At 38.3% G+C, this 16,704-nt stretch overlaps 1 protein-coding gene across 1 annotated transcript in view; it reads left to right on the top strand.

Annotated features, from left to right (window-relative positions):
* The window catches only part of dnah9 (dynein, axonemal, heavy chain 9), a 135,342-nt gene that overhangs the window by 1,771 nt on the left and 116,867 nt on the right, over positions 1 to 16,704 (top strand). The window contains exons 2-5 of the mRNA XM_077245650.1: positions 14,940 to 15,136; positions 15,230 to 15,388; positions 15,481 to 15,611; positions 16,265 to 16,476. Of these exons, the coding sequence (XP_077101765.1) occupies positions 14,940 to 15,136; positions 15,230 to 15,388; positions 15,481 to 15,611; positions 16,265 to 16,476 (699 nt within the window). The remainder of the gene's footprint in view (positions 1 to 14,939; positions 15,137 to 15,229; positions 15,389 to 15,480; positions 15,612 to 16,264; positions 16,477 to 16,704) is intronic.

The raw sequence follows: 16,704 nt of genomic DNA, 5'->3' as shown, positions 1-16,704 counted from the left end.
TTCCTGTTTTCTCTGCTATCTGTTTAGAATCAGGAAAGTGCTGTCCATTGTGAAGGTATTTTTGGTGCGGGTGTGTATGCGTTTGGCACCATATTCACCGCAGCAACTGTAGCAAAATGTGCACATATGAGTTTCTTAATTTGTGATTTGTATAATAGGATTTTTGCACCTGCAATGAAGAATTTGACGAGGTGTAACTTGTCTTGTATGGGGTTTGTGGAACATTAAAAAAAAAGTCTAAGACTAGCTGTGTCTCCAATGGCATCCGCTCCTAGATTACTTCGTTTTCCACAGCTTATATTGTCGGGAGTTTTTTGTCTACTGAAATTTCTTGGAACGATATTTTTCCAGTGTTTCATGAGCAGAACAATCCAAAAACACATTAAACAACGGAACACCCCATAGAAGAGATGCACGTCTGTCCCTCACAGCCTCGCTTTCATTCACATTAGAAATCAAAGATGGCGCTGCTGTGAATAAGGTACCCGTCTGAATCGAGCTACGGCGAGCCCAGTTTTGAACACTGGCTGGTTACGTACTTAATTATCGTACTATAATTTTTAACCCAAAAAAGTTACGGAATGCAGCTTTAACAAATTATAAACAAATGCCGATTTCTCTTTACCCATACATACTAGAGATCGACCGATTCATCGGTTTTGCCGATTAATCGGCACCGATAGTTGACTGGTGTAACTATCGTTATCGGTAAAAGTCCACACCGATAGTTTCTCCGGGTTGGGTCCGTTGCTGGAGCGGCTGAGAAGTGTGCGGAGTCATTACACAGTACGAGAGCGCTGAGAAGAGACGAGTAGCATCTGCCTGCAAAAACAGAGGCTGCATTTTCAGGACCCCACTTCTAGGACCCCAGGTTTTTAGTGACAACGTCACCGACCGAATTAGAGGACCAGTGAAGATGGATGACATTCAGAGTGTGAGTATCAAATGCGAATCGATTTTTATTTCTTTAACTTTAAAAACAATTGTGATGCATTTCATTGGAAAGTTAACGTTGCCAACGTGCTGGTGATTTGCTAAACAGTCTTGAATGCATAGACATCATATATTAGCCTCTAATGCTGGAAAATTAATTGTTATTACGTTCGTTTAACGGAACTGTTTCATGATAAGCCTGTGTTGACTTATTTACAGCACAATAAACTGTAGCATGTTCGTTCTGAAAGCTTGTTAATTACTTATTGTTTTTCCATTTAAATTCAGTTAAAATAATCTTAATGTTTTCACTGTCACGTGCTCACAGTCAGCCTGTTTAACGTTACCCACAATCAGAGTTGGGTATAACGCGTTACAAAGTAAATCTACCCCCAGTCATCCTTATCTTCCCTCTGTACTTGAAAATGTGGTCCATCTAGTGACTGAAAAGACTATAACATGATTCCTTGTTTATTTTACTTGAGTTATTATAATATGCTACTTTCTCAACATTCCTAGGAACTTGGTTTAATTTCAATAAAGAAAGTAGTATTTGGGTGTAATAAAACTTGGAAAAAAACTGTAATGTAGTGAAAACTGGGTGGAAATACTGCCTTGGTGGTTATTTTTCGGTCCTCCAAAAGCGTTCTGGGACTGCGGTTCTCCGACTCGGTAGGTGGCGCTGTCACACAAAAACTAGGGTCCTAGAAATGCGGTCCTAGAAGTGGGTCCTGAAGATGCAGCCTCCGGGACTGCAGACAGATAATATTGACCCAGACAGGGTCGTTTTTTTCTTCTTCCCTGACGTCAGTAACAAAGCCAATCGTGTTGCCATCGACGACAAGCATTGTTTCGAGAGCGCGATGTTTTTTCCAGCATTTTGAAAGTCCTGCTCTGCTTACTGCTGCATTTATTTATAATACCACAAGATGATATAACTAAGGCAATGTGTTACAGTGGAAAATAAAAAATGGGAATCTTCTCCCATGCCTTTAAAACAAACAATAAACCATATTGTAATATTTCAAATCATTTAATAATTTATTAGGAAAAGCCTAGAGACTTAAGCAAGACAATATTCAAATTGGGTTACAATTTATTAACAGTCTCATTTTTAGAAGCACATAAACATGCATATAACTGCATAGAGATTCCACAACTGGTAAAAGTTACAACTTTCTTTGTCAACACTTCTCTTTTCTCCTCAAAGTGTGGGAGAGGAATATTGCTTATATTAATATCAGCATAATACAATGATTTGATATGTATCTGTAAAAAAACAAAATGCCAGGAATAAATTGTGAAGAGACACAGAACACCGACTTAAATTCTCTTCATTTCCTTTACACACATCTCAAGTTTTTCATGCAATGGTCCCCAGTTTTTACACTCTATAAAAGAAAGGTATGCAAAACATAAAACACTATCTCACAATAAATAAAGAGGGTAAAGTTATCGGAGAAAATAATAATAATACAGATACCTGAACGCAAAGCCATTAGTTCTTGGAGGACCCTCTCAAGTTTTTCTTGATGCTGCAAACAATTAACACAGCCTGGATGGGGTCAAAAAGATTAGGTAGGTTTGAAAATAACAGACACTATTTGTGAATTAGAAAACTTACTACATGAGCTCTAAGATAATAACAGCCAACAAAATACACCCGATTCACGCGCTCCATTAGCTAGATGCACAGCATCACTCTCTACTGTAGAAAGAGCAGCGTGTGCTATGGATACAAACACACATGTGAAATACATTACAATGGAGATTAACAACAAAAAAGTGTTAGAATATTTCACAAACATTTACTACAGTTTGTGTTTATTCAATTTTTTTTTAACAACATAGGATTGTAACAAACTATACCAACCAATATCTCATTGTCTTAACAGTGTGTGCTCACTACTCACACACTTGCTCATCCATATGTACGTGAACACTACCGCTGAAAGGTTCGGAATGACAAAGACATTTTGTTTTTGAAAGGATTTAATATTAGCGTGTAATTGATCAATTAAAAAAATTCTAATGCTGCAAATTATAATTAGTATTTTTTTTAAATAGTTTTAATCTTTAAAAGCGATGACAAAGCCGTTTTCAACAGCCATTACCCCAGTCTACTAAGAAAACACTGTCATCTACTCCTGTGCTAATTTGGTACAAGAAGACACTTTCTTCGTATACAAGCACAGTTGAAAGTGGCTCTTAATTGGTTCTTAGGAGAAAGGAAAGTTGACCAAACCAGGACAGAGAGAAGTGGACAACAGAGGACATCACAGGGTCTAGTTTGAGAAACAGACTCCTCTGAGGTCCTCATTTTGCAGCTTCATTAACCTGCGAATAAATCCATCTTTGAGTTGGTCAAACAGCTTGATCCAAACATCCATAAGAAGCGTCTAGTGTGATCCTTTAATGAACAGTTTGAAGAACACAGAACTTAGTTAAAACAGAAATAGTAATTTGCAACATTTTATCTCCATTACAAAAAGAATGATAACACTCAAAGGGGAGGCATGCACACACTACTCAGTCTCATGCATGAATTAAAATGGTTTCAACAAGCTCCCAAATGCACCAATCTATTCAGTAAGGCTATTACTGCGCACTTCACAAGTATATCAATCAGTCTGGATTACATCTGGTTAAGCAGGGAAAATGTCTTGCAAATAAGAAATGTGAATAAGACAACTCAATTTAATGACTCAATTTTCTTGCCCAGATTCCTGGCGGCTTCAGGAACTAATATTTTTATACCAGGAGCTGTCCTGTTGAGATTTGTCAGTGTGGTTTAAGGCAAAGGGTGGCTATTTTCCACATTTTAGACACTATAATGTTCTTGAATATTGCTTTCATACACCCAATGCTTTTTTGTTTATAATGGACCAGATTTACCAAACAGGGCAAATTAGCGTGAGTGCAATCCCATAAAACCGCCGATGGGAATGCAAAGTTCTGCGCGCGATCTACTTAAAGGTTGTATCAGCGATTTCAGGCCCAAACTAAAATGATCACATTCATCTAATCTTTCCTAACGATCCGCTAGCTTCCTGCCCCATTAGCAGGCTGTCAAAAAACCACGTCTCTGTAGGCAGTCTAGGCTCTGAGATCTGCACACACAAACAAATGGGTACAACCACCACTCAAAATCAAAATAAACAGTGTTCTAACCAATCACAGACAGGGGCGGGTGTTGTTTGTTTTTGCGCTCGTGCACGGCGCCTGCACGCGAAGTCGGAGCTGAAGAATAAGCCAGCGTCTATCAACCCAATGCTATCAACGGACCAGATACATTTAACATGGAAGAGGCAATCCCCAAGAAGAGGAGGAGGATTAGGGCGAGGAAATACCGTCGTTTTTCGTCAAAGAAACGAATAATAATCGGGAAGGCTTTTGAACGGTGGAGAGAACTCAAAGAATTGAACATTTTTAAATCGGACGCCGAGTTTGCACTGTTTCTTCTGGACAGTCGAGTAGCTTATAGTGCTGACTTTTTTGTATGTGAACTGTGTGTGAAAATATAATTCTTTAAAAAATATAAGTGAAGCTCGACTAAACTCGGATAGCTCTAGCAAATATCAGATTGTATGGATTTAGTGTGCGAGTTGCGTTTGTAATATGCGTCTTCTTTGATGTGTAGCCATAACATTGTACTATTAGCAATAACACTAGCCTACATTCAGGACTAACGTTCTGACAACTTGCTAGAAAGCATTTATATTACAAAATACTATTCTGTTAGCTGGGAGAAAAGCTGGAAGCTAGCTATGTAGTTGATAATGTTCATGCATACGAAGGAAAAAAAATAGAAACATTTTCTGCATTAGCCTATTTTAAAATAAACAATATTGAAAGTGTAAGTAACAGATATAATATTTACTTGGTTATAAAATTATGTTAGAAAAACAACTATAATGACTTACCCAGCAGAATGAGTCATCATTGAGGTAGACCGTCAATCTGAATATAGTGCGTTTTTGTTGCTTTAAGAAATGCGCGTGTATTAGAGCTGGACGATATGGCCAAATTTTATATCACGATATATTTCTTAATTTCGGTCGATACGATATAATTCCGATATCGATATGAACAATATAAAAGCCTCAGAAAAAGTGCAAAGAACGCCCACAACAGATGTCTGTACATACAATCTTTTGGAAAATGAATTGGCCAAGTCTATGAAACCTGCTGGAGTCTTTTGGTACTGCACCATAACAAATTACATGAACCAATGAAATAACCCATCATAACAATAATATTCTCTTCTCCTGCTACAAGACTATGAAAGCATATGGGTAGCAATATTCAATTTGAAATGTAATATGCAAAATGACAATGCAATATGTAAAATGTTGTAAAACATTTCTGTTTTTAAATTTACATTTGCCATTACATTTCTGCAACGTTTGGTGCAAAATTAAAATGCAATTATATAATTTACATTTGCCATTTCATACACTAGTTTTAATATGTAAATTGAATACATATTTTAACGTTTTATAAGTTGCAAAATTAAAATGTATTACAGATATGACTAGATATGTTTAACATGTTCAAGCAAAAACTATAGCAAAATGATCATTTAAATGTTATTTTTCTCAATTGCATTTACACTCACAGTTAATACACTTGCGATTGCATTTTCATTAAATGTCCCGCAATGAATGTAGCAAAATTCAATGCATTCCGAGCCGATCACGCCCCCTCCCGCCCTGTCAATCACTTCGTGAAGTTTCGGTTTCTTAGATATTACAATCATATATATTGGTCATTCTGAGGTCACTCAGCAACCCTAATTGCTCCAAATTCAAGCAAAAAGTCTTGTTTGTTTGTGCTTCGTTTGTGCCGATTAAAGTTGTGTTTGTGCTGCTTCTATCGGGTCGGGTAGCACTGCTTCAGATAGTGGAACAGTTTTGATGTGTTCCCGCTGCTAGTCGGCACCACTCTCCGGCACATTTTTAAAGCACGCTGAAACACCGAAACACCACTGAATTTATACCACTGAATTAGTCTTTCCTCTCTTATCAACTATTTTGTCTGCTTTCTCCTCACTTGTGGAAGCTTGTTCAGTCACATTTGTATTGCGTTCAGGGGCGCTCATTCTGTAGCTGAAACTTGCCGCGTTGGAGATCAGCCGTGCTGAGCTGAGCACTGGCTGCGTTTCTGTGGTGTACGTCATCATGAAAGTAGCCAATTATGTTCTGCTCTTTATGACGGCTGCGCGCCTAACGTCAGTTATATTGAAATATCGAAAATGTGTTTAAAAATCATATCATCGTTATCGGAAAAAAAAATATCGCGATATATATTGATATTGAATTATTGTCCAGCCCTAGCGTGCATTTTCGTTTTTTTCATTATGCATGAAACGGGAGGGAGGGGCGAGCTAACTTGGTTTGTTTGGGATCTCGCTTCAAACACAAACAGAAGTGATGTCACCCACAATCGCTGATACAACCTTTAAGACGCGCAAATTAAAGAACACAGACGCAACCGGGTCATTTCCATGATGACCAACGAAATCTATCAAGAGCAGCACAAATTAGCATCTGTTTTAAGACATGCTTTTTTTGGGTGCTCCTGGTAATAATGGCGTAAAATAAAATAATAATTAGTAAATCTCCTTGTGTGAATCAGTTAAATACTGTCCTCCCATAGATTTTGCCTCTGAAAGGGAAACTCCTACAAATACATATGTAATGAGGTCAGCCACAAAAATAACCACGTTTCAGCGCAAATTTTTCACTGACAGTAATTTTTAACACCAAAAGAGGGTTTGGGCTGGTGTAAGCTGTTAGTAAATCTGGCCCAATATCTTAATGTCTTTTAGTTTTTGTCAGTAGCTAATGTTTCCATGCAAAGTTTTTATTTTTCAATTTTAATCCATTTATCCTATCACATCCACTGCTGATGCAGTCACATGAGTTTTTTTTTTTTTTTTGCATTTTAAGGGATTTATTCAGTAAATACCATATATTTAAATTATAGTTTATGCACGTCTTAATATCGAATAAGAAATTTATCCAGCTCAATTGAGCATGTTTTTTATGCGCAAGTTAATAATTTATCCACATCCTGGCGTTTTCATCCATCGTTTTTTTATGCAATGTCCCAAATGCGCATAAAAACAGGTGGATGGAAATATAACTAGTTACAATAATACTAGTTTTAAGAGGGTATAATAAAAACTTTGACTGGTATTGTACAAAGCAATATCAAAAAATATACCATAGTCTCCGCCAACCACCACAAGAGAAAATACACCAGAGACTCATAATTATATACAATTATTACTTTAGTTGGCTTTCCTTGTGAAACTTAATTGGTTTAAAATATTTAGTGTTTTAGTGCTTAAAAGGTGTTGTATACCTTCTGAAAGTATTAGAGATATACCTATTATTCACCCAGTCTCACTAATGCACTTATTTCCTATAGTTGTTAAAATTAAACACTTATTTATTATAAAAAAAAGGACAAATGATTGCACCAATTCTTTTTCTCTTTGCCGAAGGCAAACCATCATTGTTCAAGTGCGTTTGGCCCACACTGGGGAGCAGTGAATTCCTCGTCCTCATACCTTTCATAGATAATTAGAGGAAACATGATTGGAATGACAAAGCATTACATTAAAACCTTCATTTACATAATCATTTTGTCTAGGTATTTACTATTTACCATGTATCCATGTACATAAAAGTATAAAATCAGCAACAAAATCTGAAGATATACAAAGGAAGATTTATCATGGAAAAACAATAATGAATGGTACCTTGTAATCCTGTTGCTGGTTTATTACTGGGCAGAATGGTTTCAACAGAAGATAGTGTAGTCTGAGGTGTCTCAAGAGAAAGTCTTTTACGGGTTGGGGGCTGTAGTCCTGATGGGTTGTTTTGTGGTATACCAGAGCTTGGAGGCTTTCCAACTGCAACCACATTATAGCTTACAGAAAGCACAATTACTATATAATACAACATAGTAATAGAAAAGTACAGTTATGTACACTATCATTCAATTTGTTTGTTTCTGAAAAGTCTTATGCTCACAGAGGCTGCATTTATTTGGTCAAAAATACAGTAAAAACATAGCCTGACAAGCCAGACCCACATCAAGATATTTGGTCTGGGAACACACTATTGGCAGGGCTCAATCCGAGGGGCGGGATAAAACGGTTCTCTTTCAAATTTAGTCTGAACGCAATAGGATAGCGCTACGACCAACCAGAGCAACAAAGGTGGTGACGTAGTCAGAGTGAGGGACTTCAGTCCTGTTCCAAGTGTAGGAGCTAAATCTAATACTTCAAGCTACTGAGTTGTTTGGTCCCGGAGTAATTAGGTCGACTCACTTTCTTGTGGTTTGGTGTTACATTGTTTGCTTCCTCCATAACAAAGGAGAAGACCATTCTTCCGTTGCATCACCGTACACGTTTATTGACTACACAACACCACCGTGCATAATGTCCAATTTTGCTTTTTCTTTGTATTAGAGAGAAGTTTTGATTCACCGCTTTCGTTTTTGCGGTCAAAACCTTTTTGCCCTTCCGGGTCAACACACCTATCTTCTTCATAAGGAAGGCTACCTATATACACTTATGTCACAAGCGCCACTCAATGGTCAAAAATTAGAACAACACATAACCCTTATAAACACATTTTGGCTCCTACACCAAGTGTCCCAGAGTCGCGGCCAAAGTCGATTCGAAAGACCGCTGTTCGCCAGCAGCAGCGGTCATCTTCTTGGTTTTCATGTAGCAGGGAATTCACACGGAACCGTCGCAACTCTGCCGTTAAGCATGTTAAGCCCGCCCACCGACTCTATACACGATGTGATTGGCCTGACTAGAGTTTGTTTTTTTCCAGCTCGCAACCCAACGGAGAGTTGCTAGACAACACTGGCTGCAAAATAAAATGTGCTGCATTTATCTGAAATCTTTTGTAAAATTATAAATCTATTTACTGTCACTTTTAATTGATTAAATGCAACCTTGCTGAATAAAAGTATTTTAAATAAAAACAAAAACTTTTGAACAATAATATATCTGTGCATGTATAAACTGTGTAAAAAAAGAAAAGGGAAAATGTGTATTAGCCACTCACCAGCAGTGAAGTTATATCCAGTGACAGAAGAAACCATAGAGGTCTGTTTACCGAAAAAATTAATAAATCACATTAACCCAATTAAAACCACTGATTCATAGTGACATAAATTATAGTTTCCTACCTTAACAGTGCTAGCTGACGCTGTGTTCTTGACGGGGGCGATGTTCTTCCCCTTGTTCATCTGTCCTGACTTCCTGTTGCCAAGCAGGATGGTGGATGTTGTGTCGCGATATTGCAGAACCCGTGGCCCTTGGATAGTCTTTGGTTTGTCTGCTACTGAGGAGTGCATGGGTGGCTGTGGCCTTGCTGGAAGACTGGATTTGGGATAACTGAGCTTAGAGGAAAGTTGAGGAAGCTGTCTTTTAATTGGAAGTTTAGTGGGAGGCTTGTTCGCATTTGCTGGTTCTGAAGTACTGCGAATTGAATTGCAGTTCGACGAGACCTTCTGACTTGAGCTCTCAGTCGCCTGCACAGCACCAGCTCCACTGTGATTACTCACACCAACAAGCTCATCATTCGATTGGGCCTCCGTAATCACAGACAGTCTTTTTCTCACAGGTTTGGGCTTCGCATCTCTCAGTATCTCAAATCCAGGGATCTCTATGTTTTTGTGATGATCCTCTGCTTTGAGCTCAGGAGAATCATTGGGAGCATCAACAGAGCAATCAAAAGCTAAGGTACTTATCTCAACGTTTGTTTGGCTGCTGTTAGAGACTGGTTCAGTGATTCCCACCGAGTTAGAAGCACCACTGACCTGGTCTAATTCTAAAGCTAATTCTGTGCTTGAGGGCTTCATTTCTAGAGTGGTGTCCTTCAAAACTGGAACTTCTGCCACAGGAAGATCATTGGTTGTATTATGTTTAGTAAACATCGTCTTAGCTGGTTTTAAAATATCTGAGCTCGATTGTTCAATCTCGCTAGAAGGTAGATGAGGTGCACTGGCTATTTGCTCCACAATATCAACCATTACATTGTCTTTTAAATTAGTTTCCTCTGTGTTTTTTATTTTATCATCCACAGTAGAGTTAAAATTACCACTTGGTTTTTCTTGTGGCTGAATGGCTATGGTTTCTTCAAGCTTTTCATTGAGCTGTTCTGTTGTAGTGTTTAAGGGTGCACTATTCACAGACGAATTGGTTTTAGAATGTGCACTGTCTAGATTCGGGATATTCACGGTTGCATTAACTCTGGTGTCAGGACTCTCTTTAGGGTCATGTGACTGGACCAGGTCAACAGAGGTATTTCCTGACTCACTCTCAATATTGGTGACATCAATATCCACTGTTGAATTAAATCTAGGGTCGGACCTCTCCTTTGACTTATGACACTCAAAAGTACTGTTCTTCTCCCTGGTGTTGTGTAGATCAACAGTCACATTAACACCACTGTCGGACTGTTCTTTCCAGTCTTGAGTCACATCAAATGTCCTGTTCTTCAACTCTGCACTAATGAGATCAGATTTCTCTAAAGATGTAGTGGATACCGTGGGTTCATTGCAGTCCCCATCTGCTTTATCTGGTATTGCACTAATGTCTTTCTCATTATGTATTGATCTAGTAGACATGCTTCCATCTGCCGACTGACAGTGCGCTCCAAGAGAGAAACTAAGACCGGGATCGATGGCAGCCTCTTTTCTTGGTGCTAAAACTCCCTTGTCCTCATTTTTTGTTTTATTTTCTGATGGTGTGCAAGCAGTGGAATTCAACCCAGTTCCGGCTTCATTTGAAAGAAACGACGGGCCGAAAGTGTCATCAAGAAATCCAGACACTTGGGGAAAAGGTTCATCTGCAATTGAATAGAAACTAGAAGACTCATCTGGCAATCTGATAGCCTGATCAGAAGAAATGGGTTTCTGAAGAGATGATCCACCCAATAGGTTGCCACCAGCCTGGGCAAGCCATCGCCTTAGAAAGCTCTCCATTTCAATAACAGGAAGGTCTCTGAAAAAAAAAAATGAAAAGCAATTATTTTGTGGCTTCCTGAAACCTACTCACTAACAATCACACATCTCACAGCGGATGACACATGAGGAAAAAAATATAATATACAATACAAAAGATAGCACCAGTTTAAATTCCTTAAATACTAAAATTAAACACTAAACTACCGCATTGAAGAAACCCAAATGAGTTATTTAAACATCTGATAATAGTTCAGGAAGTATAACATTACACAACAGACAAAAAAAACTAGAATGAACTGAGATTGTAACTGACAACTGCAACGAATGTTTTGCTGTGGTAACAACCCGTGACACGGAAAATTAGTAACGAGCCTAACGTTACTTTCGATAAGGAACTAACAAACTCAATACTATTTTTAAACAAATAACAGATCATAATCATTAGGAAGCATTATCATCTTCTTACTCGTCTATAAACAGCCTGACTCTCTTTGAGTGTTAGATACTTCCGTGTCTGACGACTTGAAAACGGCGAAATTCTAGTCGTTGGACAAGACGCTATTAGTAGACGAGACGGTGCGTGATTTTTCTTTCGCAAACCACTTCAGCGAAATCCCGCCCTGCAGCCGATTTCATTGGTTTAGGGATCAGTGTTTGGTGTAGGCAATCAGTACAGTAATTGACATGACCAATGAAAACTTTAGAATCGGTTGCAGGGCGGGATTTCCACTGAAGTGCTTTTGGGGAAAAAATCACGCGTTGAACCGAGGGGAGATTTCGTGTTTTCAGACGATCTGTGGGGATGGATAACCCAGTTTTTTATATATATCCACTACACTTTTCAACAAAGCAAATAAAAATTGTTGCCACTCACATACTTTGCACATTACTATAATATCGGTAACTTTCTCCAGGTTATTTTCCCGGCGAATAGAGCAGGTGGCTACGTGTGGGGTCCGACATGCATGACGTATTTGTTGCCTTCATCCAATAGCGTGCGTGTCTATGTCGGTGACGCGTGGCGCGCTGAAATGAAGTTGAATACGAGTAGACTGCTGGAGATTACAGTATCTGTAGTGTTCTCTGTACCTATTGTCCTGTGGATTGTTCATAATAAAGTTCTTAAAAAAATAAAAATAAAAAAACGAGTAGACTGCTGGCATTATACAGAGCGAGAGCGGCCTCTAGAGGACAAATAACAAACTATCGTGAGGCTGCGCGCAGCACAGAGAGCGCTGACACTTCAGACACGCATTTAAAACACTGACAGCGAAACGGTATGAATACATAACACTAAAGTATATTGCCATATCATTATAAAGTAATTAATTTGTTGACTAGATGCTGCATCAGCAGAGAAAGAACAGAAGTGTGTTTGCCGTCGAGGCTGAGAGGACTCTAACATTAGTTCCTCAGTCAAGTGGTTTAAACAATGTGACAAACACACACGCAGACCTGACCCAAATGTTTATGTTGCAATTGTTACCATCTATTTGCATTATTTTATATCCAGCTGGTCCCTTTTATGCATTCATTAGCCGACAAAGTTGCATATTTAAAAATAGTGAGGTGATTTCTTTCTCATCATTGATATGTTCATGTAAGGTAGCCGACAGAAACATAAACAAATCAGAAACGCGTTCGATGTAAGTATTTTTTTATCACTACAATACATCTTGTTATTTTGATTAAATAATCATCAAGTGTTCCAAAATAAAAGCAAATAAAGTGAGAGACTATTCATAGGCTATATTACGTATACGTAATAGGTCTTTATAATATTTTAATGGCCATCTTTAAGAATGACTCTTTGGATTTATATGAAATGGTAACACTTTACAATCAGATTCCATTTTTAGCATTAAGTAAGATTAATAAAAGTTGTAGAAGTATTATTCATTGTTAGTTTGTTCATTTCAACATTTACTAATGCATTTTTAAATGGAGTTTTAATTCTTACTTTATCTGTTATTACCTTAGTTAATGTACTATGAACTAACATGAATGATAAATGTTCAATTGTATTGCTCATATTAATACATGCAGTAAAAACGTATATTGCATATAGTTCATGAAACCTGGCTAATACATAATTGTTAACAAATGCGACTTGCAAAATGTTACCTATGAAATTTACGTATGTTTCTAGGTTTTAGCTAACGAAACTTGTAATATTTTAATGTTACATTTTTTCTGTATAGAGTTTGTTCTGTAGAACTTCTTATTTTAATATATTCATATTTATATATTTATTTAATTTAGCACATTTCAGGTCAGCACTGTTTTACTTGTTTTTAATCCAGTATCCATTTTCAAAAATATCGGCTGAATTATCGGTTATCGGCATTTACAGTCAAACCTAAATATCGGTATCGGTAAAATCCACTATCGGTCGACCTCTAACACATACTGTATAATGGGGGGGGGGGGGCACTTTTGTGCTATTACTGTTTTGTTTTGAACTTCTCTTCGCTCAAACACCTGCTCATAATGATGAAGATCTACAGGCTATACATATTCCATAACTTTATTAATGAGAAGTAGGCCAATGTGCAAAATCACAGGTTAGCACGCGAAACCACCCAGCTAACAAATGCGTTATAAAAATGTTTTGCTAACATTCCCATTAAGTTTTGACATAAATAGTTTTCTGTTGGTCAAACGAACATTTCATTATCATTTTGCAAACGTAATGGGAATGTTACTTTGGAATGTTATCCGAACATTTAAAAAAATCTTAAATGTTTCAGGAAAAAATGTTCCATGAAGGATGTATAAATAATGTTTTGTGCTAATGCGTTGAGAACATTATTATTAAAGACCAGATAACTTTTAACGAATGTTCTATTAATTTGACTGGAAGAACGTTTGTTCATAACTTTGAGAGAACCTTGACAGAACGTCAGCTTTAGTTCTGAGAAGGTTCCCTGTTTAAATGTGCTATTATAGAGTGAATTGTCCTTATGTGGTAATTAGACCTGAATGACTTTAGTTCCAAATGAACCATCGTTCATGGCTTACATATATAGTGTAGGTCAACAAAACACCAGAGCTGTTCCCAGCAATGAGGCGTGAGACGAGTCTCAGCGCGTCACTATAGCAGGAGCAGCTTCATCAATGATAATCACATCAGCCTGCGTGCCGTTCCTAACAGTGGCCTTTAGCCGTGACTATATTCACAATATACAATACCTCTTGTGTAATTATATACTTTGCACCACAAACTGTTTTATTAATGCGTTATAGTAAAGGCTGCTGGTTTAAAGGAGTAGTTCACTTCAGAATTAAAATTTCCTGATAATTTACTCTCCCTCACGTGTAATCAGGGTGAAAGGTCACGCGTGTTCTGGTTCAGTAATGAAGGGTAGGGCAAAAAACTAATTAAATCTCATTCAAACTCATCAGATCATCTAATTTTCTCCTCCAACTTCAAAATCGCCTGACATTTTTAGGTAGTTTTATTTTATTTTTTTGAATGCCGTTTGTCTTAATCTTTGCACGTTGGGTTTGTAAACACTGGGTCTGTTCTTCCGCCTACGTCACGCGTGACCCTTCAACCTGATAAAGTAACGTGTGTGGCATCACAGCTAGTGCAAGACCAGCATTTGTGGTTAAAAAGTATGTTTATTTTTTTTTTTAAATGGCCGATGGTTTGGCTAGGTAAGACTCTAATTCCTCGGCTGGGATCGTAAAAAATTGCAATTTGGACCTTCAACCCGTTGGACTCCATTGAAGTCACTATATGGAAAAAAATCCTGTAATGTTTTCCTCAAAAACTTTTATTTCTTTTCGACTGAAGAAAGAAATACTGAAAATTTTGGATGACGTGTGGAACAGTAAATTATCAGGAAATGTGAATTATGAAGTGAACTACTCCTTTAAGATCTCGGTGTAACACTAGATGTAGTTCCTGCGTCTCTGACTGAAAGTCGTTTGGTTAAAAGTCTCCACAAACATTGTCACAGCATAAAATTCCATTGTCTAATTTTTAATTTTCTTCATTTTAGCTTGTGGAACCATATCTGTCCAATATGAGGAACAACCGGGACGTTCCTCTGGTGGTTTCTCAGGACCTCATTCGACATGTCCACGATCTTAAAAACAACGTGTTTGTCATGACTGGAAAAGTCAAAGGCAAGACGTACCTTCCTTTGCCTTCAGGATTGGAGAAGCTCGAGCAAGTTCCTCATGAAGGAGATAAGAGGTGCAGGCTTCTTAAAAAATTGGGATTTTAATAAACATACTTTTTTTGTCTGAAATATATCATTTGCAATTTCGTTTGGTTATATTTTTGCAGTTTGCATCACGTGGATAGAAGCCTCATTTATTCCATGGAGACGGTTGTGGTTGATTGGACTAATCAGGTGTATAAGGTCCTGAAGAAGGACTCCTCAGAGCTGTTGCTGCAGGGCTCAAACCCGACTCCTCATGCCGAGCTCAGCTTCTGGAAGAATAGGTGAGTGTGACACACGGCACTGGGAGTTCAGTCTCTGATGTGGCCTGGAAAAGCCCTTCAACCGTGTTTGTCCACTTGATGTTGTGTTGCAGGCTTGCTGATCTTCAGGGCATCCACAGTCAGCTACAGGCACCTAAAGTGGCCACATTGGCTGAGCTTCTGTATGCCATCGACAGCAGTTATTATCCTGCTTTTGCAAAAATGCTCCGGGATGTTGTGGAAGGTATGGTGTTGTTGTGCACAAACATCAGTTTTTGCCTTTAAACGTGATGCATTAAAGATGCTTTTTCCCATGTTCATCTGTATCTCTTCCCAGTCTGTCAGTAAGCCTGTCTCTATGAAGCCCCTCCTTTTGTTTAATGTGTAGTGTTGCTGTTTGATCATGGGAAAGCTCCAGTTCTTCTCTATATCAGTGTCAGTGTTTCTGAACTCCTGAAACGCCTCCATTGTATCTTGAGTTTCTTCCGGGAACGAACACGTCACAATATTCCTCATTATAATAATTCATACGCAGAATAAAGGGGCGGGGCCTGGTTGAGTTAGTTAGTAGTGTGTTAAACTGGGGGTTATGGTAAGGGGCGGGACATTTCCCAAACTCAAAGCGCTCGACCAATCACAACACACTGCTCCAGCCGACCAATCAGAGCACAGTGTGCTTTTCAGGAGGAGGGGCTTCATAGAGACAGGAAGTAAACAGAGCGTTACTGACAGACTGGGAAGAGAGGAGCCGCAACAATGGAGAATATGAGGAAAATAATCAACATTCAAGCAGGAAAACCTGTTCTAGTAGAGTAGAAAAACAGAAGGGCATAATAGGTGCGCTTTAATTGTGTGAAAGCTATGAATCTTCATTGGATTTTGTATTTGTTTATAAAGCTCTAAATGAGGCGAAGGACATCAATGCCTTCCTCAAGTCGATGGAGAAGCGTTTGGAAGATGTGGAGGGTGCAGACTTCAGTGAGGTGAAGGGCAAGATCGCTGGTCTCATGCACACAGTGTGTCTGATCTGGGCGAACTCCAAACACTACAACAAACCGGCCCGACTCATCGTGCTTTTACAGGAGATCTGCAACCTCCTCATCCAGCAGGTATTCGAACGAAGGAACGCTTTATTTAAAGGTACAAAAGTGTCACTGGGGCATTAGTGCCTAAATTAGTGCCTGTTGTCGGGAATTTCTGAAATTCTTTCTTTATTTACTCATCATATACAATCTCATATTTTATTCGCTGATAATTCTTAAAGATGTGGAATAAAGCACACAAGTAATATTGACCACTTGCATCAAATTGTTATGGTGATTTTTTGACATTTTTGA

This window comes from Siphateles boraxobius, unplaced genomic scaffold (assembly GCF_051911475.1).
Source record: "Siphateles boraxobius isolate OS27281-9 unplaced genomic scaffold, OSU_SipBor_1 103, whole genome shotgun sequence".
In the NCBI taxonomy this organism is placed as follows: domain Eukaryota; kingdom Metazoa; phylum Chordata; class Actinopteri; order Cypriniformes; family Leuciscidae; genus Siphateles; species Siphateles boraxobius.
This window is presented reverse-complemented; position numbering and strand designations above follow the sequence as displayed.